Consider the following 27,115-nt stretch of genomic DNA (forward strand, 5'->3'; position numbering starts at 1 on the left):
GCTCATTTGCCATAACTGCAGAATGTTTCGCTAAAAAAGAAGCAATTTCGAGCATTTGCTCTCAAAATGAAGCGATGAAGAAGGGCCAGAATGGGAGGAGTCTTGGAGGTTGAGGCTCATGGCTTCCCTTCTTTCGAATTCCAGCTTCCCGCTCTGGCCTGCACCTGTCCATCCCCGTGGGCATTCGGGGAGGAACGCCAGAGAGGAACTTCCGGGGGATGTGAGGGACCGGAGGGGCGTGCGAAGAAGGGTCTCTCCTCTCTCTCTCTACCTCTTCCCCCCATGTTTAAGCAGGGGTGAAGGTCTGGAGCTGGGTGGGTCTCGTCCACGGGATAATCAGACCCAGCCCCTGAGGCTGCCTCATCCACTGTCTCCCACACCACCTGGAGGACGAGGAGGAAGCTGGAAATTCATGCAGGAACATTGCACCCTCTGGAAAATGAGAAATCAGACAGCCTAGGACTATGGAGCATGGAGGGCTTCTTTGTTCTTCTTTATGTTTATTTCTTTTGGGAGAGAGAGAGACGGTGCAAGCAAGGGGAGGGGCAGAGAGAGAGAGGGAGGGAGAGAGAGAATGCCAAGCAGGCTCCATGCTGTCAGCACGGAGCCCAGTGCAGGGCTCGAACTCATAAACCATGAGATCATGACCTGAACCGAAACCAAGAGTCGGGCACTTAACCAACTGAGCCACTCAGGCGCCCCAGGACTTCTTTGTTCTGGAAGCTGCTATAGGGACATAGATGGCCTCTTCCCAGCCAGCCCCTGGACGCAGATGCTTTCCTCCCCGTTTGACAGGGGAGGGAACCTATACTCAGAGAAGATTGGGATTGCAACTCATGTCATTGCCTCCCTTTTCAGAACGATAACTGTTGTATAGGCTTTATGCACATGGAAAATGAACTGCAAGGAATGATGCTAAACTTAATACTTGTTACCTCGGGGGAGCTTTCTTTTCCCACTTTTAGTTTTTATATTTCTGTATTGTTTGACTTTACGTTATCTGGCAACAAATGTTGATAGAGCACCCACTCTGTGCTAGGCACTCTCTTATTCGCTTGGGATAAGCCAGTGAATAGATTAGATTGGATTCCCCAGGAGCAGAGCCTGAGACAGATTCAAGTGCAAGGGGCTTACTTGGGAAGTGATTTCAGGAAATGCAGACCAAGGAGTGAGGGAGGGAGTGAGACAAGGAAGGGAAGGACACCGGCCCAGGGTCTGTTAGTGGGCAGGCTACTGCTGCGGGCAGCCAGGGCTTAAATCCTGCTGGGAGCTCTGGGTGACGGTGGGCAACACACCCACTGGAGGGCTGAGGATGCTAGGGTTTTTATCCACCAGTCCCTACGGGTGTGGTTGAAGGTTGCTCCTGGCACTGGCTGGCACAGAGAACTCCCGTGAGCAGACACCCAGCAGGAAGCTCTGGGGTCCCAGTGCACTGGGAGAGTGAGTGCCTGAGGGGACGTGGGCTGGGCACCAACAGTGCCCCCCACAGTGAACAAACTCCCCTGCCAAGCTTTGTGCTTGTAGAACTTACATGGGAACTGGTGAGATACTCTACGTGATAAGCAAGCCAATTATATAGTATGTTAGAAGGGGATGTGTGCATTGGACCTACAAGGAAAAGGCTGGAGAGGGGTCACCTGGCTGGCTCAGTCAGAAGAGCATGTGACTCTTGATCTGTGGGTGGAGAGTTGCAGCCCCACGTTGGGTGTAGATATTACTTTAAAAAAAAAAAAAAGGAAGTGTGGGTAAGTGAAATGGGCAGTGGGAGTTCCAATTTCAGACAGATTAATTTTATAAAACCAATAAAAGCAGGGCACCTGGGTGGCTCAGTCGGTTAAGCAGCCAACTTCGTCTCAGGTCATGATCTCGCAGTTCGTGAGTTCAAGCCCCGCATCGGGCCCTGTGCTGACAGCTCGGAGGCCTGGAACCTGCTTTGGGTTCTGTGTCTCCCTCTCTCTCTGCCCCTCCCCCACTCGCTCTCTGTCTCTCTCTCAAAAATAAATAAATGTTAAAAGTTTTTATATAAAACCAATAAAAGGGGGAAATATATTAGACATCATAAAAAGAATGTAGCTACATGCATTTTGGAAAATAGAAACAAATTTTCACCTCTGGTCCCATCAGCCTAACATAACCCTGGTTGTATTTTCTTTCTTTTTTTAAAGACGTGTTTTTATCTTTATTTATTTTTGAGAGAAAGAGAGAAAGAGGATGCGAGCGGGGGGGGAGGAACAGAGAGAAGAGACACAGAATCCGAAGCAGGCTCCAGGCTCCGAGCTGTCAGCACAGAGCCTGATGCAGGGCTCAAACGCACGAACCGTGAGATCGTGACCTGAGCGGAAGTTAACCCCTTAACCGACTGAGCCACCCAGGCACCCTCACATTTATTTATTTTTTAAGTAATCTCTACACCCAACGAGGGGCTTGAACTCACAGCCCCGAGGTCGAGTCGCATGCTGTACCCACTGAGCCAGCCGAAGTTGTATTTTCTTTCAATTTTTTTTTCTCCCAGGCATTGGTTTTCCTGTGTGACTTTAGAAACAGTATACACCTAATTTTGTGCCCTTTTCACTTGCCATTTTAACACAGCTCTTCTGTCTCCAAGGCCCATGTGTCCCTCTCCTTCTCGTAAGTAAGGTGCCCACGGGGGAGTCTGAAGCTGTTCCAGCTCCTCGTGAGAATAGGCAATCCCGGGAATTCCAGTGTCTGTGGACTGCAGCCAGCCAAGGCCTGCCTGCCTGATAGCAAGAAGGAAGGGAGCCCGCTGAGAATTACTTATTAACAATTAGTAATACCAAAAAAGGGGGGTGGGGCACCTGGGCGGCTCAGTCTGTAGAACATGGGACTGTAGACCTCGGGGTGGTGAGTTCAGACTCCACTTTGGACACAGAGATTGCTTAAAACTAAAAAGTGTTTACTTATTTATTTTTTTAGAGAGAGCGTGCACGAATGGGGGAGAGGGGAAGAGGGAGAGACAATCTCAAGCGGGGCTTGATCCCGTGGCCCTGGGATCACAACTTGAGCCAAAACCAAGAGTCAGACGCTCAACCGACTGAGCCACCCAGACACCCCTAAAATCTTTTTAATTATTAGTAATACATGGCATAACACAGTAACGTATCTGGTACATACTAGGCTTCCTTCCCTTGATTGCTTCGTTTGATGGAGGGTAGGTGCAGGTGACCAACCCACATCACCTGGAGCTTCCTCTCCATGCAGCTGGGGTCCAGGTGTGTTCCATCATCCTCATCCCGGCAGGCCTGGCTTCCGGAAGCTTTCTCCCCAGCCTCTGAGCTCTCTCGCTCAGTAGTGGGGCTAGCCTTCAAGAGAATCTCATCTCCAATTTCTGTTCTTTCAGGAGAGACTCTGTGGACTCCAAGTCATCAGCCACCTCCTCTCCAAAAAGGCCATCGATGGAAAGGTAAAGGAAGCCGTGGGTTTCTCCATCCCAGAAGTTCTGTTCAGCATGTGTCCCTCTCTCTGCTTCCATGGAGGAAGCCCAGGGCAGGAGGAAGCCCAGGGCAGGAGAAAGGAGGAAACTTCATACATTATGTTGCTTCCAAATTCTAGGACCCACGCAGCAAGTGGGCCCCTGAATCAGAGATAGGGCTCCTTCACTGGGGTGGCTGACCAGTCACTGTTGCCCCATCACTGCCTGGGGAACATTCTCAAGGTCAAATTGAACCCAGTGAGGACAGGGGTCTTGAAAGTCTATAACTGGAGTGTGATCTCTGGGTTTGGTTACCCAAAATAGCATAAATCATCCAGTTATTTATTCATCAAATATTTATTGAGGGGTGACTATGTGCCAGGAACTGTTCTAGGTTCTTGTCCATGGACATAGCTGTGAGCAAAAGGAAAATCGCTGTGGTCATGAGGCCTATGTTCTAATAAGGAGTGACAGGTAATAAATAAATATGTGACCGGCGCTATGGAAAACAGCAGAGTGAGGGAGGTTGAGAAAGATGGTCATCAAGGTGGTCAGGAGAGTCCTCACGAGCAAACCCTTCAAAGAGATGAAGGAATTAGCCATGCAGATATCAGGGTCATTCCAAGTTGAGGACCCTGTGTGGCAGGGGCAAGAAGTAGCGAGGGGGCCAGGGCTGGAGCAAGTAAGCGAGGTGGGAGAATTGGGGGACAGAGTCACAGGAGGAAACTTACCGGCATGCCTTTGGCTGCTGTACTGAGTGTGGATTGTCAGGGCCAAGGGCAGGAGCAGAGACCAGCCAGGGGGCCATTCAGTAAATCAGGCAAGATATGGTGGCTTGGACCAGCACGGCAGCAGTGAGAAGTAAAGGACTCCGGATATATTTTGAAGAGAGAGCTGGCAGGATTCTCTGACAGACTGGGGAGGGGTACAAGAGAATATGAAGAGTCAAGATGACTCCGAGACTTTTTGCTTGAGCACCTGCGAGGACGGAGCTGCCCTTAGTTGGGACGGGGAAGACGGTGTGTAAATCAGGCTACGGCGGGAGATGCAGAGCTCAGGTTTGGATGCGCTGGGTTTGAGGGGTGTCCTAGTCATTCAGGTGGAGAAGTTGAATGGGCAGTTAGGTTATACTAAGCTAGAATTCAGGAAGAATGTCTTGGGCTAGAAATCTAAGTTTCAGAGTAATTAGCATGTATCTAGTATCTGAAACCACAAACCTGAATGAGATTGCTAAGGAGAGACTGGCTAAAAGAGGGAGTGTGAGCTGTGTTCCGGGGGGAGGTCCGAGGTCAGAGCAGGGAGAGGTGGCTTAGAGGTGGATCAAAGCAAATGATTAGTGTCCAGGGGCCATACTGGATGCTGGGGCAACGGGTTAGGATGGTAAGGGTGTTGGCTCCTAGGAGGCTATGGGGAGCCGCTCCGTTATTTTAGACCTAATGGACCAGTGACACTGACACTGGAAAGAAAAGAGGCACAAAAATTAGGTCATTTAAGGCTTTCTGAAGATTAAACAGACCCGAGATGTTGATGGGGCTGCTGTTTGCTCTGTTCCAAAATGGCTGCCGGGGGCCAGCTGATGAGTGGAGGCTCTGGTGAGTGCTGCTTGGGAGTGTGTCTGAGGCCCCGTCCTGCCTCTGAAGAGAAGAGTCGTGTGGTCCCCTGGCCTTGTCTTCCATGAGTGAGGTCTAAGAACGGAGGCTTCGGCGCCATCCTGGTTCTACACCAGTGGTTCTCGTTGGAGAGTCATTGAGAAACTTGTGGAACACTTTTGTCACTCTGACTTGGAGGGGATCTCAGTTCAGGGTGCTGTAACAGGACGTCATGGGCTAGGTGGCTTAAGCAACAGATATGTATCCCTCACAATTCTGGAGGAAGGGAAGACCAAGATCAAGGTGTGGGCCAACTCAGTTACTGATGAGGGCCCTATTCCTGGCTTGCAGATGGCCACCTTCTCACTGTCTCTGCACCACACACACACACACACACACACACACACACAGGGAGCTCTGATTTCCCTCCTTCTTGTAAGGACAGTGATCCTATCGTGGGGCCCCCACCCTCATCTAAACCTAATTACCTCTCAAAGGCCTCCCCTCCAAATTCTATCACATTGGGGGTTAGGGCATCAACATGCGAATTTATGGAGGACACAAACATTCAGTCTGCAATGGGAGAGAGGGAGGAGTGCCGTGGCATTTTGTAGGCAGGAGCCAAAGATGTTAAATGTCCTAGAACACGAAGGACAGCCTTGCATAATGAAGGATTGATTGTTCTATCCCCAAAGGAAACACTGATCATTAGTCTAGCTCTGGGTGTGATGTTATAATAAAAGCAGTTCATGTTTGTGTAAGGATTTATACCTCCATACTCCTCCCCTGACTTTGTCTGGTGACCTTGAAGTCTCCTGACTCCCTCCCATAATGCACTCTTTTTCTGAAGGTCAGTCAAGCAGACCATGTTTGTCTTTAGAGCAGTTGCACTATTTCCTGCTGGTTCCGTATTGGGGGTGGGGAATGCAGAGGGACAGAAGCGAGTCTTGTAAATCCACCTTGTCCACTACCCGGACTGTTTTCTGCACTCTCTTCCTCTCTATTTCGTCTTTCCCTTTAATCCATCCATCGATCCATCCATCCAGCACGTTTGTTGAGCACTTTCTTGCAAAGTTAGCATCCTCCGGGAGTCAAGGTCGTGTTCACCCAGTGGGTGACTAGTGGAGACCATGGCAGACTGGAAAGCACCTGCCTGTCTGAAGGGGGCGCTCACTGCCCAGCCCAGCTATTTGTTGCTTTATGGAAACGCAGGCTCTGTGTGCCATGTCTTCTGACTTTTTAAGGAAAGCGGGACATCTCAATTTTCATATTGACAACATATTCCTGTTTTTCTAAGACACAGTAGGGCAAAGAAAACCCATCTGGAGCCCACCAGTTGTGGCCTCTAAGCCCAGGCAAAGATTTAAACTCATGACCTCTGCCTTTATAGAGCTAATCACTAGCATGGAGGCAGACACTAAAATACTTTGTTTTTATTTTCCAAGTGCTTTTTTTTTTTTTTCAAAAAATGTTTTTCAAAGCTATAACATTCGATGGGGACATAGGAAGAGTGTCCCAATATGACTTGAGAAGTCAAAGAAGACCTCATGGAAGAAAGTGTATTTGTGCTCAGAACTGAAAAATAAAAAGGAGTTTGCCTGGTAGACAAGCCAAGTCTCCCGGGCAGTGGGAATGGAACATGCGAAGGTGTGGTAACGTAAGTGAGCATGGTGCTCTGGGAACTGTAGCTGGGGCATCAGGGGGCAGAGCACAAAGGGCACCACTGTGACAGTGAGGAAGTTTGCACTTTATCAGCTGCCCTTAGAACCCGGGTGTCTGGATTGACTTTTCGCGGAACAGTCGGGCTTGCCTGGCGGTGTAGTAACGGCAGTGCCCTCGAGGTGGCGCGCAGGAGCAATGAGCAGGCCTCCCGGTGCCTCTGCTCCTACCTGGGGCGGGAGAATTTTTCTAAGGGCTTGGTGATGTCAGATCACAGACTGGGTCTGGCGCTGGCACATCCGGGGAGCAGAAGGAAGCTGTTGATAAATCCGACGCCCCACCCCCACCTCCGCCAGTGATGCCTTCTCTGCAATTTGTCGCAGTTCCCACTCGTGTGCGCTGAAAGCAAAATGAGCCTGGCTGCCTGAAATGCCACCGACGCGTGAATTCCAGCCAGCCAGCCCGCTCCTAGCCGAGGGGAGGGAGGGACGCGGGCTGGGAGCGCCCTGCCAGGAAGGGGCAGCGGGTATGCAACAAGCAGCCTAACCTAACCTGAGTAAGGGGACTCTGGAAAACTCTCTGCCTTTTAGGGACACAGTGAGATGTGTTGAAAAGAATTTGGAAGGCAGGCAGATCTAGGTTTGTGGTGTAATTCTACCACTTGCTGGTTGGATGACCTTGCGCAAGTCAGTTCAGCTCTCTGAACCTCAATCTGTTGATCTGGAAGATGGGGATAATTATGACCCCCTTTCAAGGTCCTTATAAGAATTAAATGGGGTAATAAGGGGCGCCTGGATGGCTGAGTCACTTAAGTGTCCAACTCTTGATTTCGGCTCAGGTCACGATCCCATGGTTCGTGAGTTCGAGCCAGGCTGCAGGCTCAGTACTGACAGCACGCAGCCTGCTTGAGATTCTCTCTCTCCCTCTGTCTCTGCCCCTCCCCTGTTCTCTCTCCAAAGAAACTTTTAAACACATAAATGTGGTAACAAAATGTTTAACGCTGTTCCTAACCCATATAAATGCACAATCAATGCATAATGCTTGGTGATAATTCTGACGCTTACTGTGCAAGCTATGTAAATTACCTAACCCTGCATTACTAGAATTCTCTTAGGTGCTTTAATCCTCTCAGAAACTCTCTGAGATGGGTACTGTCACCATCCCCATTACTAGCCCAAGGTCACATAGCTACAGAGTGGTGGTGTCAGGCCTTGACCCCGGAGTGTGGCTCTGGAGCAGCTTGTTCTTAATAAGTATACCACTCAGTGTGGGCATCCCCAAGTGAAAACTGTTGTTATCATGACTCCTTCCACGCAGCATGTGCCAGGCTCCCCCGTGTCGGTTCCCTACTAATGAGTCCTATAGACACCGAGGATGTGGTGGTGGGGTTTGCAGGTTACTGAGGGGCACCAGGAAGAATCTGGGGCTCCATCATGACTGGAGATGAGTTGGCCTGGGTTGTGGGAGTTGACAGGCACTGACTCAGCTCCCTCTCTCGATCTCAGGGGGCAGGGTCACCAGCCTTCCAAAGAGCACCTGTCGCCCACCCAATTCAGCTCTATCTAGGCCCTGTGGGTGTGCCTCTCATCTCTTTGTGGGCGACTCCCTCAACTCACATTCATTCATTCAACAAAGGTTCATCAAGTGTTGGCCCAGAGCACTGTTCCAGGTGCTGGAAAACAGTGGTGAACCGGCCAAAGGAGTCCCTATACTCTGGAATCTATCGTCTGGAGATGGAGGCAGACAGTGTTTATAAACACACAAACAAGTTAATTATAGACTTGGATAAGTGCTATGAATGAAAGAAATCAGGTCATGCGCCAGAGAGTTACAGGGCAGGGACAAGCTGCTGGGCTGGGCTGGTCAGGGGAGGCCTTCCTGAGGATGTGATATGTGAGCCGGTCCTGACTGGTGGGGAAAAGGACCAGTTGTAAGACAATCTGGAGGAGGAAGAGCCTTCCAGGAGGAGGGAGCGGCCAGTGCAAAGGCACTGTGGTGGGAGTGACAGGTGTATTTAAGGAAGAGAAAAGCTGTGCAGTGGGGGGCTTCAGTGAACTGGAGTGTGGCATGATACTAGGTCAGAAGGAAGGCAGGGGCCGATGTGGCAGGGTGGGGGGCTGGGAGGCCAGAGTGAGGAGTTTGGCTTCATACTGAAAGTGATTGGAAGCCATTAGAGGGTCAGAAGCGGGGAGCTATGATATCAGCTGTGAGTTTTTGAAAGGGTTCCCCTGGGCTTCTGTGTGGCAAATGGGTTGTAAGGGGGGCAAGAGGATGTCGAGAGACCAGCTTCAGGGCTACTGTGGCTGCGCAGGTGAGAGCCCCGTGGCCAGGACTAGGGTTGGATGTGGGGAGATTCGTTCTGGTTGCAGGCAGCCCCTTAAGCTCTAGAGTTTACATCCTTCCCAGCCTTCCCTCCCCCACACCTTTCCCTCCCACTGAAATCTGACCCCAACAGACAGCAGGTTGGGGCTCACGTTCCCCATCCCCTGTGCCCACTGCCAGGCCACTCAGTTGTCAGGCAGGGTTGGGTCGAATCCAGGGTAAGTTGACCTGGAACAGAAAGGTTCAAACTGCATTTTAAAAATAAAGGCCAGGAAATCCCTTTGGACCAAATTTTTGGGAATTCCAAATATAAACCTTAGAGGAGCAGAGGCTTCCCTTCCCAGCCCACCTCACTCCTGAGGCAGCACTGAGGCACCTTTGAGGAACCTCAAGGCTCCAGAGAACACAAGAATCCCAGTGGTCCAACGGTGTCTGTGGTGACAGAGGGCATCCAAGGTCAAGGCAAACAGCAAGGGTTGAGGAACGAAGAGGTCTCCGGCAGAATCTACGTTGAAGAGGGCTCAGCAGGATGTCGGATGTAGGATCTCGTAACCCCATATTTTTAACACTGCAAAGCCTAGGCTACTTGGTCAGCCTCACTCTCACGCACAATTCCTTGGGCCTGGCTTCTCAGAAGCCCAGCATCGTCTTCCTGAGGGTAAGAAGTACATCCATACCTCCAGAGCCGCCTGGTGCAGCTGCCCAGGTTGTGCTCTGTACAACTCCGGGAGGTACCCAGCTGACAGTGTGAATGGAACTCCCTGGAATTAAGAAATGCAGCAGCCCTTGAGGACCTTCCACAAGAGTTCAGTGTGGTAAGACCCTGGAGCGGAGGAAGGGACTCAAATTTCTTCAACTCTCATGAGTCCGGTTTTCCTCGGAGGCCTGAGGGCTGGCCTGAAAGAGCGAAGACGTGAGGTCAGAGGCGTCTCGACTGCCTGGCCCCACCCCAAGGGTAGTGGGGAAGCAGCTCTGAAAGGGAGGAATTCGTGCAACTATCGCTCCAGCCTCTCACCTGTACCTGTGTCAGCACTTTGTTTTTTTGTCTAACTTTCTTTTATTGTGAGAAGATAGTGTGTAACAACATGTGCCATTTTAGCCTTTTTTTCAGCACAAGAAAAAAGATATTTCATCAGGCTGAGTGGAGTAAGGTTTACCAAATACCTAAGACAGATGAGTGATCGTTGTGTATTTCACATTTGATGGTTATTCTTATTCAGTGAAGTTCCTATATAGATTTATTTTATTATTTAAAAAAATTTCTTAACATTTATTCATTTTCGAAAGACAGAAAGAGACAGAATGGGAGCAGGGGAGGGGCAGAGAGAGAGAGGGAGACACAGAATCCGAAGCAGGCTCCAGGCTCTGAGCTGTCAGCACAGAGCCCACGCGGGGCTCGAACCCACGGACCGCGAGATCATGACCTGAGCCAAAGTCAGAGACTTAACTGAGTCACCCAGGCGCCCCAGATTTTTTATTGTGTCAAAATAAACATACCATAAAATGTAGCCATTTTAACCAATAAATATATTTTTTAATGTTTTATTTATTTTTGAGAGAGAGAGAGCGAGCAGGAGAGAGGCAGAGAGAGAGGGAGACACAGAATCTGAAGCAGACCCCAGGCTCCAAGCTGTCAGCACAGAGCCCAGTGAGGGGCTCAAATCCACAAACTGTGAGTTCATCACCTGATCCGAAGTTGGACATTTAACCAACGGAGCCACCCAGGCGCCCCTCGTTTTAACCATTTTTTAAGTGTATAGTGGTATTAAGTACATTCACATTGTTGTGCAGCCATCACCAGAACATTCTCATCTTCCCAAACTGAAACTGTGTTCCCATTAAACATTATCGCCCCATTTCCCCCTCCTCCAGCCCCCGCATCCACCATTCCCCTTTCTGTCTCTATGCATTTAACTATTCCAGGTACTTCACGTAAGTGGAATCATACAAAATTTGTCCTTTTTTTTTTAAAGATTTTTTTTTTTATTTGAGAGAGAGAGAGCATGCAAGCAAGGGAGGGGCAGAGGGTGGGGGGGGGGTGGGGGACAGAATATCCAAAGCAGGCTCCGTGCTGACAGCAGTGAGCTCAGTGCGGGGCTTGAACTCACAAGCCCTGAGATCATGACTGAGCCGAAGTCACATGCTCAACCGACTGAGCCACCCAGGCGCCCCCAATATTTTTGTCCTTTTGTATCTGGCTTATTTCACTTATAATGTCTTCCATTCATGGACATTCATCCACGTTGTACCAGGTGTTGGAATTTCATTCGTCTATATGGATTCCACTCCTTTCTGTGGCTGAGTAATATTCCATTGTGTTACATACTACATTCTGCTTATCCATCCATCCGTCACTGGGCACATGGCTTGCTTCCTCCTTTGTTAGCAGCTCCTTGAGAACAGGAAGACAGGAAGCCTGTCTGAGCCATCCGGTTAGAGTGACCACTCATGATTATCAAATGTTTTCCTTTTAATGCTTATTTATTTGAGAGGAAAGAGCAAACAGGAGAGGTGCAGAGAGAGAATCGTCACTGTCAGCACAGAGCCCAACGCGGGGCTCGAACTCACGACCCATGAGATCATGACCTGAGCTGAAGTTGCGCGCTAAACCGACTGAGCCACCCAGGCGCCCCCTGTATATATATTTGTGGGTTTTTAAGCCCCGACCAAAATGAGATCATTCTTAGGCAGTGAGTGAATCTTAGGAGTTAAGAGTGGAGACTTTGCAATCAGACGGACTTGGGTTCAGGTCGCAATGATGTAACCGGTTCCTCATCTGCAAACGAGGAAGAGGAGAGTATCTGATTCCTAGAGCTGCTGTGAAGATTAAATTAGAAAATATTCCGAAAGTTGCCTGGCACCTGGTAAGGCCAGCCCTCTTCAATGGTGGTAAATTCACCATTCAAGAGGCTGCTGGCTCCTTGAGGAAGGGAGCTCTCCTAACTTGTCTGCTTTATCCAGACCTGTGGAGTAAGTGTCTAGTAAGTATTTACTGGATGAGTGAGTAAATGGTTCAGTAAGAAGATAGAGCACCTCGCATGGTATCTAATGGACTGTAGTATGATTTCCAACCCTGTTATGCTTCCCTGTAACCAGCAGAGCAGAGTGGTTGGTTAGGAGCCGAGGCACCGGATTTCAACTCCGGTGGGTTTTAGTTCTGGTTCCCCCACGTGTGTGACCAGAGTCAAATTATTTCAAATGCAGCCACCTCTGCAATTCACTTTAAAGTGCAACTCGAAAATGGAGATAAGAATAGCACCAGCCTCATGGGGGTGTCGTGAGGATTAAATGAGATGATCCATGTCAAGCGCCTAAAAATAGCACCTACCTCAGAGGGCTGTCATGAGGAGTAAGGGAGATCGCCCACAGAAACATCCAGAGTGTGCTCAGTGGATGCTTTATTCGCTTAATGTCAAAATGTCTATTACTGTTTGTCATCCTCAGATCAAACAGCAGCAAATCGAAAGCAGAGACCCCCAAAACACCCACCAGCCCCTCGACCCCCACCTTTGCCCCCTCCATCTGCCTCCTGGCACCCTGCTATCTCACAGGGGACTCGGTGCGGGACAAGTGTGTGGAGATGCTCTCAGCAGCCTTGAAGGCCGAAGGTGAGGGGGCCTGGGCCAGGGGCAGGGGAGGGAAGGGCCTCCCGAGGGCAAATGAGATGCGGTCTTTCTCAGTGCCATGGGAGTGAAACAGGATGCTACAGTCCCCTGTATGGGCAGGCTCCACTGCCAAGGTCATGTCTGGCTAATGCCTGTGCTTCCTGAATCTCTTTTAGATGATTACAAGGATTATGGAGTCAATTGTGACAAGATGGCATCAGAAATCGAAGATCATATCCTTGAGCTGTGCCAGGGCTGTGGGTGCCCGGACGCCAGGAGCAGGTCTCCCAAGTGCAAGGGACCCAGGACAGAGAGGGGGAGGGGAAGGGCTCGGGGCCAGCCCCCTGCTCTGCCTCTGAACTGGAGTTCTTCATTCTAGCTACCATTTATTAAGTCTTGAACCTGCCAGCCTCTTGCTAAGCTGTGTATGAGCAGTACCTCGTTCAAGGTTGAGAACAATCCCGCAAGGTAGGTTCACCGATTAATCCCATTTTACAAGTGTGAGGTAACAGGCTCAGAGAGGTTAAGTCGCTTGCCAAAGCTCCTACAGCTAATAGTAGTGGTAGACTTGGGATTTGAACCCAGAGAGTGTGACTCTAGAAGCGGAGGGTTCAACTGCTGTGCTAAACAGGTCAGGTCATCATATGGCTGGGTTGCAATGTCAAGTGTCAGAGCAGGTGGGGAGGACAGCGTTTCTCATGCTCAGCCTTCTCCCCTCTTCCGTCCTCTGAAGATAACAGCTCCCATTTTTGATTCCCTACTATATACCAGGCACTGTGATGGGCAGCTGATACTTCCTACTTCTGCCAATTGTCACAATCTCTGTGAGGCAGGGGCTGTTGTTCCCATTTTACGGATGAGGAAACCGAGGCTTGAAAACTACTGGGTGTCACAGCTTGACTAAAAACCTTGGCCTTTGGATTCCATGTCCTGAGTTCTTTACACATGGCCCGTTCTCCCCCTTTTTGGGGGGGGGCTGTATAGACAGAGGAGGTGACCACTGGAGGGATGTGGGCTCATTGCACCGAAAGATTGTTGTCTTGGGAAAGAAAATCCTACAATGTGCCCCAATGAATGCATGGGCTATCTTTTACTGGAGAGACAAAGCTTTGCCTATCAAAGAGGGAAGGGGACAGAATCCCCAGGGGAGAGGGGTTCTGACTGTGACTGGGCTACCTAGGGAGCTCAGTCTGTTGGGGAGAGTCCCTGATCAGTCTGGGCTGACCATGGTCAACGAGCTTGCCTGTTGCCACTTCCTGCCTGAGTCCTACCTTTATATCCTCTGACATATCTTCTGGGAGTTCCCCTCCACCATCATTTAATTATGAACGGGTATGTCCCGAGCTGTCCAGCACCTCACCAGATACATTGTCATAAATCCCAGTTGATCCAGGAGCATAGAGCACCAGGTATCCGAACGCTGAGCTTTGTCTTTGTTTCCTCCAAACAGTTGTCCCTTCAGACAGGTCCCTTCTACCTTCAGGCTCAGTTTGAAACAAAGGTGGGTTGGGGCACCTGGGTGACTCAGCCGGTTAAGCGGCCAACTTCGGCCGACTTCAGCTCAGGTCGTGATTTCGCGGTCTGTGAGTTCGAGCCCCACTTCGGGCTCTGCGCTGACAGCTCAGAGCCTGGAGCCTGCTTTCAATTCTGTAGACGCCCTCTCTCTGCCCCTCTACTGCTTGCTCTCTGTCTGTCTGTCTTTCTCTCTCTCTCAAAAATAATAAACGTTAAAAAAAATTGAAACAAAGGTGGGTGATCCGGTTCATAGTTCCACACCTGGCCTTTCCTCCTCCTCTTCCTTCACTGAATGTCCCTCTCCTGAAGGATAGGAAATCAGAGCTGCATCGAGCCCTTTGTTCTTAGAAGATGGGAGGTAAGGGGGCACCTGGGTGGCTCAGTTGGTTAAGCGACCGACATCGCCTCAGGTCATGAGCTCGCGGTCCGTGAGTTCAAGCCCCGCGTCGGGCTCTGTGCTGACGGCTCAAAGCCTGGAGCCCGCTTCGGATTCTGTGTCTCCCCCTCTCTCTGCCCCTCCCCCACTCATGCTCTGTCTTTCTCTTTCTCAATAATAAATAAACGTTAAAAAATTAAAAAAAAAAAAGAAGATGGGAGGTAAGGAGGAGGATAAGTTCGGGGGCTTGAATGCTCTGTGTCCTAAAAAGGTCTGTTCTCTTTGGAGTGACCTTGCACTGACACGGCAGTGTAGGGCCGTGCTCCTCTGAAGGGGTCAGTGACCCCCAGGCCCGTGCTCCACCTCATCCTGCTGCCCTGTGATCTCAGGAAACGGAGACAGAGTCAGGGAGAGGCTGATGACAGTGCTGCCAGCCCTCCTGTCCCCCCATATCAAGCAGATACACACCTCCAGGAATCCCAAACGCACATTTTTAAACAAATCTTTCGACTTTCAAACGCATTATGGCACGTTCTTTCTTTCCAGGCTGTTACTGTACAAGCAGCATGAACACAGCAGGAACAGGAAAAAATAGATAACAGCACCTTTCCTCCCACTGCTTGTAGCAAGTCAGCTGTTTGCATGTGTCCGTAGTCCCCAGTCTCTTTCTCGTATGTGGCTCTTCCCAGCAGAGGGCTTGCCTTCCTGACTCTGCTTGGCGTGGGAGACGGAGAACACGCGGCTGTGCTCCCTGCGCTCCTCCAGAGGATGGAGAAGGGAGGAGGGGGTGGGCGGCCTGTCTGGGAGGCAGCGTCTGGACAGAGAACTCACCGTGGTCGGTGGTCAGGGGCGACTTCCTGCTGAGTGAGTGGAGAGAGCATTACCGTCAGGAGGGGGTCTGGCTTCCAGCCCTGTCTCTGCCGGGAATTTGCCACGTGACCTTGAGCAAGGGCCCACATCCTTTCTAAGCCTTTAGCTTCCTTATCTGTTCATGAGAGAAGTAATTCTGACCAGCAATTCCCAAAGTGGGTCCCGTGGCATGGTGGTCGGTATTCCTAGAAAGAAAGGGGGAAGCGGGGAGGTGTCTCTATCCTGTAATATGTTGGAAACACCAGGTTAAACACAATGATGTGTTTATTGCAATACCTCTCAGAGCCTTCAACCTGTGCCTCCCAATCTTACGTTTTCCTCCGGTAGCCGGACTCATAACGTCCAGAGGCCCTTCGAAACCGGGGGATATCTTTATCAGTGTCCTCATCTTCACAGCCCCTACGTGTTGAGCACTTGATGTCCCAGACACCAGGCTGGTGCATCACGCGGTACGGCTTGCTGAATGCTCGGCACAGCCCTGTATTTTATAAATTAGGAAACAGAGACACAAAGAAGTCACGTGACTCACCTGAGTCACACAAAAGGCTCGACAAACGCAGGATGCCCATCCCTGGGGTCCTGACACCACAGTGCTTGCTGTGGCCTGATCTCACCAGAGAGACCGTCTCTCGTTCGGGATGCGTAGCTGACCCCAGATGCCCTAAGCGAGATCGCCACTGTGGGAGTCAGAGGCCACACGGGTGCCCAACCCCTATACTAGTCCAAGGAGAGGAACCGACGGTCCTGGGGCTCCTCGGGCTTTGGGGAGTGGCTCCCCAACCTTCTGCGCCCCTCCACGAGTGGCTCGCTGGCCCTTGACTGTGTCACATATCTACCAGGAGCTCAAGAGCACGGACATGAAGTACCGGAACCGGGTGCGCAGCCGGATCAGCAACCTCAAGGACCCCAGGAACCCCAGCCTGAGGAGGAATGTGCTCAGCGGGGCCATCTCTGCTGGGCTCATTGCCAAGATGACGGCAGAGGTGAGAGTGGGGCTGGGGCCTCTGCATGGTGGGGCAGGAGGCCAGGCCCCGCCGGCTTGGCCCACGCCTGAGAGGCAGCGGCTTGTGACTCAGTGGAGATGAGCCGGGGGGCTTTTTCAGCCAGACCACTGCACACTCCCCTTCCCTCCAGGCTTCTGGGCCATCAGGATAGCGAACACAGCGCACATGAATTAAGCACTGCGCTCAGTGCTTTGGGCTCATCGGCTGATTGTATCTTCACACTAGGTAGAAGTTGTTTATTGTCCTCATTTTACAGAGGAGGACACGGAGGCTCCGAGGAGTTCGCTGAGTTGGCCATGCACATGGCTAGAACATGTCAAAACCAGGGGCACCTGACTGTCTCTGTCGGTAGAGCAAGAGACTCTTGATCTCAGGGTTGTGAGTTCGAGCCCCGCGTTGGGCGTAGGGTTTTCTTTGAAAAAAAATTTAAATCTTTAAGAAAAAGAAAATGTCCAAGCTACCTGGCCCCAGAGCACCCACTCTTTACTGCTTTGTTATCTACCTCCTTCTTCTGCCTCGTTCAGTTCTATATCCCATTGTGCAGCTCTGGGCGCAAGCCAGAATAGCGGTCCCTATCTCCATGGAGCACAGCCCTAGGTGGGGAGACAGACGTATTTTCAAATTTATACATACAGAGGTGGTAAGAGCCACGATAGAGCCACCAGGGGAACTTACAGGAGGGAAGGATTGACCCAGCTTAAAGGGGTCATTAAGGGAAGGAAAAGGAAACAAGCCTGTTCGAGGAAGTCTGTGCAGTGTTTAGCAGCTTCAGAACTGTGCCAAAGTGCATGAGTTTGAGTTCTGCTTCTCTCACTTAGCTGGGTGGTCCTGGACAAGCTACTTAACCCCTCTGTGCCTCAGTTTTCTCATCTGCGAAACAGGAATAATAAGAAGAATTGCTATCTCGGGAAGGACTGAGGAGTTAATATATGTGAAGTGTTCAAGTTAATATGTATAGAGTGCTCCCCAGAATTTGTATACGATAAGCTCATTCACCGACCATTTTGTGTAACCCCCAGCACCATGCTGTGGAAGAGGAAATATTATGCCCACTGTATGGCTGAGAAAACCGAGGCCACACACAACTAGTAAGTGACAGATGAGAGTTTGAGCCCAGATCTGTTTATTTCAGAGCCCACGCCTTGGAAACACCTTTTGTACACCCTTAGGTATGAGCAGCTCCCTGTTGCCAGCGTTGATAGAGGGGGTTTCCCGCAAGCACTCGGATTGCACTGCTGAAGCACCTCTCAATCCAAGTGGCCTAGACAAGGGGAGGGGAAATGCACTGGGATCCTGGCGTTCCGGGTGCGCTCAGGATGTCTGGGAACCCTCTGAAACTGGTGGCAAGGGTGTGCCTCTGTGTGTGTGTGAAATGTAGTGGGCGCGTGTACATTTTTCTGTTCGTTGGCTTCCTCAAATATCTCAAATAAGAGAGGGCCCTGGTTTTACGATAAAATGGGGAGCTTGGCACAGGTAGACCAGGATTATCTTTCTGCTTAATTCAAAATATCTGATCTTTTTAGGCAAACAGCAACACATGCCCAGAGTTACAAATCGCAACTTGGCTTTACGGTGTATTCTCTTTCCTTGCGAGGAGGAGCTGGGACTTTTCGTGAAAGCCGAGCCTTGTGTTTCCTCCTCCCTGGCCCTCACTCTATGCCTCTGGGGTCCCTCTTCTTCTTTGTGTACGCGTTGTAGGAATGCTATCAAGAGACTCTTCCGGGCAATCCAAGGCATTGGGAAATCAGGCCCAGGAGAACCAAGAGCAAGGTGTAGACACAGGTTTGAGCCAAACCCAGCAAGATCGCAGAAGCTAGAGGTCAGAATGGAGCTGTGTCTGGGTTAAGGCCAAGGCAGGCTCCAGAAGTCCCAGCACAGCAACTGACCAAGCCAGACATGTGGATGGTCTAGCCCCACCCAAGGACTGTTCACTAGAACAGAGCGAGAGAATCAGGTGGTCAACCCAGGCCCAAGAAGAGGCTGACCAGACCAAGAGGAGCAAGCCAAGAACTTAGCAGGCCCTCCACAGGGCCAGCCACCAAGGACCCTGTCCCCTGCCAGTAACCCAAGTGCTGAATCAGAGGAGACCTTCATCTTGGGGTCATCTTTTGCCCCAGGCAGGACGTTTCTATAAGAAATAGAAGACCATTTTTGCTCCAATAAGAAAAATAGTGGTTCCGGGTTGGGCTATCCGTTGTGCTGTGGCTCAGGGGACAGGGAGTTGCCATCAGGAAGAGCCTGGGACAGCGGATGCCTGCTGCACGGGTGTCCCTCACGGCATCCTGTGTCTCCCTGATTCTTCCTCATTCTTCCTTTTCTCTTCTCCCCTCTACCCAGACACATCACAGAATGGGGTCAATTCTGAGATGTTCTTTGGAGCTGGCGAGTGGGTCTACTGTCAGCACCGTGAGGAGACGGGTTTTGTCTGTTCTCTGCTCAGCCGGCACTGAGACCCATGCCTGACCCGTCACAGCTGCGCCACACGTTGGGTTCATATTCGGGGTCCTCCTCTAACGATGTATACACGCGAGGATCAGTGTCCTCTCCCACCGTACTTTCCTCATTTCCTACCTTATTTTCCGTAGCGCTGTACTTCCTCCCTGTGGCCTTGACGTTGCCTCCTCCTAGGCGAGGCAGGGCAGAGGTAGGCCAATGGACTGGTGAGTGGGTGTTTCTCTGTTCTCTCTCACACAAGACCCTCTTTCCACAGTCCGCCCCCCAGCCACATCTGCCACACTCCTCACCTTGAACACACCCCAGACACCCTTCCCCAGATGTGTTATTCTGGTCTGATCTTTTGCGTCTGCTGTTCTCTTTCTCTATAGCTGCCATCTCCCTTGGGTACTCCTGCTTATCTTTCAAGACTGGTTAAGGTGTCTTCTTTAGTGAGCCTCCCCTGCCCCCAAGCAGTCAGCCACCGTACTCTGGCCTCCCCCCCCCCCTACTTTGTATACCTTGGCTTTAAGTACTTCATATGCTGTCCTACAATCCTGTCTAAACACTTAGGGGCGCCTGGGTGGCGCAGTCGGTTGAGCGTCCGACTTCAGCCAGGTCACGATCTCGCGGTCCGGGAGTTCGAGCCCCGCGTCGGGCTCTGGGCTGATGGCTCAGAGCCTGGAGCCTGTTTCCGATTCTGTGTCTCCCTCTCTCTCTGCCCCTCCCCCGTTCATGCTCTGTCTCTCTCTGTCCCAAAAATAAATAAACGTTGAAATAAACACTTGGCTACACTACCAGATTAGCATTGCCTGGGGACAGGAACCAGACCTTGGTATCTGAATCCTTAGGGCTCAGGGGCAATGGTCTGCTGGGGCCAGCGTTTATCAGCTCAAGAGAGGTGATTATGCGTAGCTATTCCCAGCTCTGCGCTCAGTCACATCGCATTAGCAGCTGCAAATCGGCCATGGTAGGAGTATTTACACTATGGAAATTGGTCACCCCTCTGGCTAAGGCCCGTTCATGAGCACACAAAATGCAGCTAAAGGCATTCAATAAATTGACATCCAATACATTTTGAACGGATGCATGCATTGAGCTCTGGATGTCCCTCCGAATTAAAGTCAGCTGCTTTTTGCTTGTATCGCCCCGGCTTGACTTGTTTTCCTGTATACCCCTGCCAATGGTTAGGACCTGGTCCTTGAACTTAATACGGTAGGACTTAAACATCTGCACCCACCGGAATAACTTGAGGGCACTAGTAAAATTCCCAGGCCCGCCCTTAGAATTTTGGATTCATAGGAATGTGCATTTCATCAGGAGGCCCAAGTGGTGATAACACAGTGGTCGGCACACCAAAATCACTTGACCTTTGTGCCGGCTCTGTTTTCCGTGGTTTAAGGAGTCAGGATAGACAGCAACAATGACAATGTTTAGCCAGTACCAAGGCCTCATTTTTTTTTTTTTATTTTTTTTTTCAACGTTTATTTATTTTTGGGACAGAGAGAGACAGAGCATGAACGGGGGAGGGGCAGAGAGAGAGGCAGACACAGAATCGGAAACAGGCTCCAGGCTCCGAGCCATCAGCCCAGAGCCCGACGCGGGGCTCGAACTCCCAGACCGCGAGATCGTGACCTGGCTGAAGTCGGACGCTCAACCGACTGCGCCACCCAGGCGCCCCTCCAAGGCCTCATTTTAACGTTAGCTCCGGCTGCTCTCCCTCCCCCCAAACCAAACTTACCTAGAGCTCTCTCCAGTTTGAATGGAGGAGTCAGAATGGCCAGGCAGGTGGATCAAGGCAGGATAATGCAAACACTGAGTGTCTGCAGTAAGCTGATGGGAGACAGGAGACTCTGTTCTATGGGAGCTTAAAGACAAAGATGTTCTGTGATGCAGGTGAGCAGTTAAGCTCGTGCACCCAGGAGCTTCAGGTCCCACTTGGGTCAGGGTAGCAGCAGCAAGTCGTGGATAGTTGAGGTCAAGGTCCCCAGCAGGCAGAACGGACTAGGCAGTGATCACAGTTTGGATCAAGGGCCCTGGGTCAAGTCCAAACTGGAAGGATAAGGGGAACATGACAGATCAGGTGGTCACGGTCCAGCCAGTTCAAGCAGGAAGGTTTAGGCAGGTACCCGAGGTCCTGGCCGGCAGGGTGAGCATCAGATCTGAGGAAATGTATACAAGATGTTGACCCCGGGCTGGAAGCTATCTGCCTTCTGCTCTCCGGCACGCGCCCTACCGCTCGTGGCCCGCTCAGAGCCCGCTCAGGTTTGCCCGTCCACCCGAAGCAGAATGGGGGCTCTTTGGGAATGGCCTTTCCTCAGCTGGGCCAAGGCCGGGACTCCAGGCCTCCCTCCAGCTCCTTGTCCTCAAGCCAGCATGTTCCCCTCTCCTCTGTTCAGGCTCTCTAGAAACTGGATGGGGGGCAGGGCTCCTGGGACTCTTTATCCCTGAAGGGCAGACTCATTTCTTTCCAGGAAATGGCCAGTGATGAGCTGAGGGAATTGAGGAATGCCATGACCCAGGAGGCTATCCGTGAGCACCAGATGGCCAAGACTGGCGGCACCACCACTGACCTCTTCCAGTGCAGCAAGTGCAAGAAGAAGAACTGTACCTACAACCAGGTGCGGGAGAGGAGGCTGTGGGGGCACAGGGAGGGGGGGCTGGGGGGGGAGCCAGAGGGAGCCTCGGGGAGAGCCCGGGGGAGAAAGGGCTAACACGCCAGGCTGCAGAGAGAAGGGCACCTCTCAGTACATCAACATGATGCGCCGTGGCTTCTAGAAAATGCTCTGCTGCACGTAGACTCACCTAGATTCGTGTTTATGAGGCTCTGGCCTGCCCCGAAGCCAGAAGAGGAGGAAGCAGACTCACCAGGCGTAGACTCGTGTCGAGTCACAGATGGGATGGTTGGAAAGAAACTGAGCAATTGAAAACTTAGCTCCCTCTTTATACATGGGGAAACAGAGGCCCGACAGGGGTCAAGCTCCGCAGCTCTGTCCAAGATGGCCAACGTGGTCCTAAGTGGCAGACATGGTGTTAAACCCAGATCCAGACTTTTCTGCCTTCGGTACGGCCAACTTGGCCAGTAAAGCTTAAGGGATTCGGCCCCAAGCCCTAAGGGTGAAGACCCCTATCCTGGCCCAGGGAATTTAGAAGGCTGGGGAACCCCCTTCTCTGAAAGACTTAATGCCCGAAAACTGCCTTCCGTTTCTGGGTTGTACGTGCTCTGTTCTTGGGACACCAATATTCCTGGATTCTAACTTGTACCTAGTCATGTTAGAACTCCACTCATCCCTCCGTCTGCTGGACATGCCAAGATTTAGCAAGAACGCCTTGCCCGCGGGAATCTTTGGCTGCAGCAGAAATACAGCCGGCCTTGCCATTCGGGAGAAGTCTCTCAAAGAATTCCCGTTCAGGAATTCAGAGGTGTCTTTGTAAGCCTCCTGCTTCCTTCCAAGCACATTTCCACGCGGAGTGATGTGCTTCCTGTGGAGTGATTACCTCCCTACCAGAAAGAAGTAAACGGCCCATCAGCAGAGCTCTCCCTGCACAGAGGAACCCCAGTGTTACCCTCCTTCAGGTGTTACCGCTCTCTAGTAACGAGGCTGGGCTAAGCGGGGTCCTCCTGGCCCGCTGCTGGGCTCCCTCGTGAGCCGGGCAACCACCTCCCACCGCACAGACTCCCAGCTCACATCACATTCACAGGCGAGTGTTGGCAGAGGGACACGTCGTGGTCATCCAGGGTCAGCTGTAGAAAATCAGAACAGCAATTGTTAAATCTGGAAATTCAACAGATTTGCCGAGAAGCCCGGTGCCTGCATCTGCATGGTTTGGGTAAGGGGATGAGAAACCAGAAAACATGGTATTAACTAGTCCCCGTGATCCAATGATCTTCAAATTCCTGTTCCTCTCTGGGCCTCAATTCTTGCAACTCTAAAATGAGCACCGAACTCGATGGTCTTTAAGGGTGCTCCCAGCTCACTCAAGTTCTGATCAGTGGAGCACAGCCACGAGGGTGTGTCCAGAGGTGAGTCATTCCTGTAGGAGCTGAGCCTTGAGGCAAGAGAAGAGAGGTCAGTTCAGAAGGATCGAGGCCAAAAGTGAAAGTGCAGAGGGCTGGGTGAGCCAGAGAGGCACTAGAGGTGAACTGATGGACCTGAGAGAGGAGAGACAAGGATATGCTGCTCTCAGTGATGAGGGAATTGCCAAAGTGGGGCGGGAATCACAGTGCCAAGCTCTGGGATTTGGACCTTCTGCTATAGACAGTGGGAGCTACGGCAGGTCCTAGAGCACAGGAGTGAATTCCTGAGCGGCTCTGTTCTCTCTCAGGTGCAGACACGCAGTGCTGATGAGCCCATGACTACCTTTGTCTTATGCAATGAATGTGGCAATCGCTGGAAGGTCTGTATGTCTGTAACTTTCTCCCTCCCCTGTCATCCACAGCTGCTGCCCCACATAAGGAGTAGTATACCCACAGCCAAGGAGGGGGGCTTCCCAGCCTGCAGAGCTGGAGATAGTGGCGGGTGGTTGCTGGGGAGGCGGGGAGAGAGTGCATGTGCATGTTTTTGTTGGGGAAGCCAGCCGGCTGGGGTGGGAGCAGCCGCCCACATTTTATCACAGGATGGGCAAGTCTGTCATTTGAGCACAGATGCAATCAGCCTCCTGAGATCCACAGAGGGGAGGAAAAACAATAGCACTCTGCATTTGGGCCACACCTCTTTGCAGAGTTCTTTCGCAGATGCGATTTCCTTTGAACCCTGCCCGGCACAGCCAGGGGTGAGCGCAAGGCTGAGCCCTGTCAGGGGGCATTGCCACCAAGTGCTCCCAGGTCATCTTCCCTTCATAAGGCAGCTCTGGAAAAGCCCTAAATTACCCAAGACTGTAATCTGGGCTTCTCCAGCCCCTGCAAAGGCAGAGGTTTTGTTTTAGGGCATGGGAACCAAGCAAAGACTCCTACCAGAGTGCTCCTTCCTGCCACGTCTTCTGGAAAGACTCAGTGTGGTCATGTGATTCATGTCAGTTTCCAGTACTGTCTGACTTGCACGTGCACTGTGTGCAGCCTGGGCCACCAGGCAGGCTGCAGGTGCCCCGAAAGTTCTCAGGTACTTGGCAAGGAGCCCAAGACTGACTGGGAGTTGGGAGCCCTGGTTTTAGGTCCCCCTCTGCCCTACCCACTGTGTGGCCCTGAGCATGCCATGCATCTCCCTGAGCAAAAGGGTGATGGTGATGCGTTTCTCCCATGGTTGATGCGAAGATCATCACGTATGCATACACGCTTTGCAAACAACTATGAGAAATATTCCTCTCGCTCTCAGGCGAGGAAATTGAGCCACTGAAAAATACTTAGCGAGCATAAAGCCGGCACAGTTTGGAGCACTGAAAGACAGTACTCCAAATTCCTGATCGATTGAGTTTTCTGCAACCTTACTAAAGGCCTTGATAGCCCTGGGGCCTCATTAGAACCGCTATTATTTTTTAAGGTGAAAGTCAGATGATTATGTATTTTTCCTTTATTCACTTGTTGAACACTTAGGGATGGGGCCAGTGTAGTGGCCTTGGGGTTTAGAGCATGGGCTTTGATATCAGTTTCGGATTCTAGGTTTATCACTTACAAAGCGACTTTGCTAAGTGACCTGAATTTGCCAGGCCTGAGTTTCGTCATTTATAAAATGCGGGTATTAATATCTAGTCCACAGAGCTGTTTTGAGGATTAGAGAAGGTAATACAAATACAACATTAACAGGGCTTCTGATAGCACATATGGTATCTTTGTCAAATCGGAAAAGGGTCTCCCTGCCTCCAAGTGAACCCAGCCTTGCACCAGGATACAGAACTAGGCAGACGGGGCAGGAGCTAAGTTTCAGCCCCAATTTGCCCTGTGGCCAGGCTCTCTTGTGCAGTGAACAACCTGTACAACTATACCAAAAAAAAAAAAAAAAAAGCCCTGAGCACATATGTGCTGACACATAGAAACCACCACTCTTATTATGGTCCGTTTGTTACCTACTGGTATTATGGGAGTTTGAGTAAGTCACTTAACCTGTCTGAATTGCTCCCTTACCTACAAAAATGGGAGTGATAGTATAGTGTCTACCTCATACAGTGATGGTGAGGACGTAATATTGCCTATCCCAGAGGAAGTGCTCAACAAATGGTAGCTCTTGTAATTTTTACAGTTGGGAAAAGAACATTCTGCATGCCGTGAATCCAGCTCCCCGCCCTCATCTCTTAGTTGGAGAGGCAGGGCTCACTAGAGGTAGTAGCTACATGACTTCTGATTTTCAGGTAGTGTCTGTCCATTGCCATGTGGGAGGCTTAATAGTAATCACAGCGATGTTTTTGACCATGAATTAAAAGCCCACCACATACCTGGCATCAGATTTCCAGTCATTTATTACCTGCTATCTTCTTGCATTGGCCAGCGCTCTGATCCCATTTTACAGATGAGTGATTTGTTCAAGGCCACACAGCTAATAATGGCAGAGCTGGGATTTGGATTCTGGTCTGTGTGGCTCCAGATACTACCTTCTTTTTCATGTCCCCTCCGTCTGCCCCCTGGCCTCCTCGGGTGACGCAGGGAAAGCTCTAAAATGTTACTGCCTTTTTGATTTTGTAGTTCTGCTGATGGAACCGCCAGCCAGGATTTCAGTGAACAAGGTGAGGAAGAACAAAGAGAAAGCACTAAGCCAATCTAGCTGGAGAAAAAAATAAAAATTAAGATGAAGAAAAATGCCGAACTCTGAATGGGGTCTTAGGGATCAGAGGGAGAAGCCTTTTGCATGTTAATAATCAGTTATTAATATATGCTAATGGGGTAGCATAATTGGGGTGCGACGCTAAGAGTCTGTGTTGACAAACCTCTTGCAGGAGCTTAGAGGCTTCATGCCCGAGGTGTCCTGTCTCAGCTTTTTCCAAATTGAAAAATACCAGCCGGACACAAATCTTACCACCCCCCCAACCCCTCAGAGCCACACGTGCGGAACGGCACGCACACAGTTTGGCGTAGGCAGATGGGACTCCCGCGCCGTGTAGAAAGATTTTTACTTCTCATCTCTTCCCAGACTCTCTGCGATGCCCTGTTTATGCTCGCTTTGGGCACCTTTAAGGACTCCAGACCCAGTCCCTCTAAGGCAGGGAGCAGATCATCTTGAGCTCAGGCTTTCTGAGCGAAAGGTACAGCAATGCCTTTGAGTTCTGCGGTCCCTGGGAGATCCGGAGGCTTGGAGCCTTTCCGGGCCCTGGCAATGCACTCTTCACAGCTTACAGGGCGCAAGGCACCTTGGAGTGCTCCTCCTGCAATGATACTGGCTTGAATTTTATGCTGATAGGAACTTTAGGCAAAGCTGGAACCTTCTGGAAGAACCTTGTGAGCAGGTCTGGTGGGCGCATCCAGGGCCTCAGTCTCTGGCTATCTCTGGCCTTCTGACAGCCCCAGGCTGAGCCTCCTAGACCCTGTGTTTCCTTAAATAGCCAAAGTACAGGGGTCTGTGAATTCGTGAGAGCTTGGGAAGGTCACTTAGCCTCTCTGGGCCTCTTTCTTACCTGTAAAAGTAGGAGTGGCATGAGTGCCTACTTCACAGGGTCATTGTGCAGAGGCCACTGGTTTCCATCCGCCTGGGTTCACTGTTACAGCAGCTGTTGGGAGCAACTTCAGTCCAAGCTCCTTATATGCCCTGGCATCATCCGGGGATTGGTCATTGCCTTCCTCCTTCCATCCATCAAGCGCCTCCTTGTATAGATGAGCCCTGTAAATAAACCGTGCGTGGAAATCTGCCACCACCTTCAGCTTTGCAAGTCAGATTTGGGGTAGGTCCTTTGGAGGGACTGAAAGTCTTCCCACGGAAGATAAAAGACAGAGCTTGTAAGTGGCAGAACCAGGACCGAAACCCTGGTCTTCTGCTTCCTGTCACTGTGCTCAATGCTATGAAAGCTCCAGAGTCCTACACAGTGCTCAGTCCCTACCTGCCAGGAATTCCAGGCCTGGCAGGGAAAGAAACCATAAGCAGTCTTCCATGCCCGACAGGATGTGATAAGAGCTGTACCTGAGGGAGGCATGTTACCCATGGAAGTATGGGCCGGTGTTGCCTCCGGAGCCAGGTGCTTCTGAAAGTTCCGTGTGGATGGGAACCCCCTGGGAATCATGTTAAAAATGCAGATTCTGATTCAGTCGGTCTGGGGGGAGGGTGAGATTTTTTATTTATTTATTTATTTTAGTTAAAAAATTTTAAAAACGTTTATTGTTGAGGGAGAGAGAGAGAGACAGAGCGTGAGCGGGGGAGGGGCAGAGAGAGAGGGAGACGCAGAAACCGAAAAGG

The 27,115-nt window shown here is 51.0% G+C and overlaps 1 protein-coding gene across 1 annotated transcript in view; it reads left to right on the forward strand.

The window, feature by feature from the left end:
- Positions 1-25,508, forward strand: part of TCEA3 (transcription elongation factor A3) — a 38,029-nt gene extending 12,521 nt beyond the window's left edge. The window contains exons 5-11 of the mRNA XM_047085792.1: positions 3,359-3,421; positions 12,445-12,608; positions 12,782-12,838; positions 16,195-16,349; positions 21,278-21,424; positions 23,130-23,201; positions 25,417-25,508. Coding sequence (XP_046941748.1) covers positions 3,359-3,421; positions 12,445-12,608; positions 12,782-12,838; positions 16,195-16,349; positions 21,278-21,424; positions 23,130-23,201; positions 25,417-25,425 — 667 coding nt within the window. The 3' untranslated portion in view covers positions 25,426-25,508. The remainder of the gene's footprint in view (positions 1-3,358; positions 3,422-12,444; positions 12,609-12,781; positions 12,839-16,194; positions 16,350-21,277; positions 21,425-23,129; positions 23,202-25,416) is intronic.
- Positions 25,509-27,115: the final 1,607 nt, after the last annotated feature.

This window comes from Lynx rufus, unplaced genomic scaffold (assembly GCF_022079265.1).
Source record: "Lynx rufus isolate CCGP_SWC_20201006 ecotype Redwood Valley unplaced genomic scaffold, mLynRuf1.p SCAF_2, whole genome shotgun sequence".
NCBI classification, from domain to species: domain Eukaryota; kingdom Metazoa; phylum Chordata; class Mammalia; order Carnivora; family Felidae; genus Lynx; species Lynx rufus.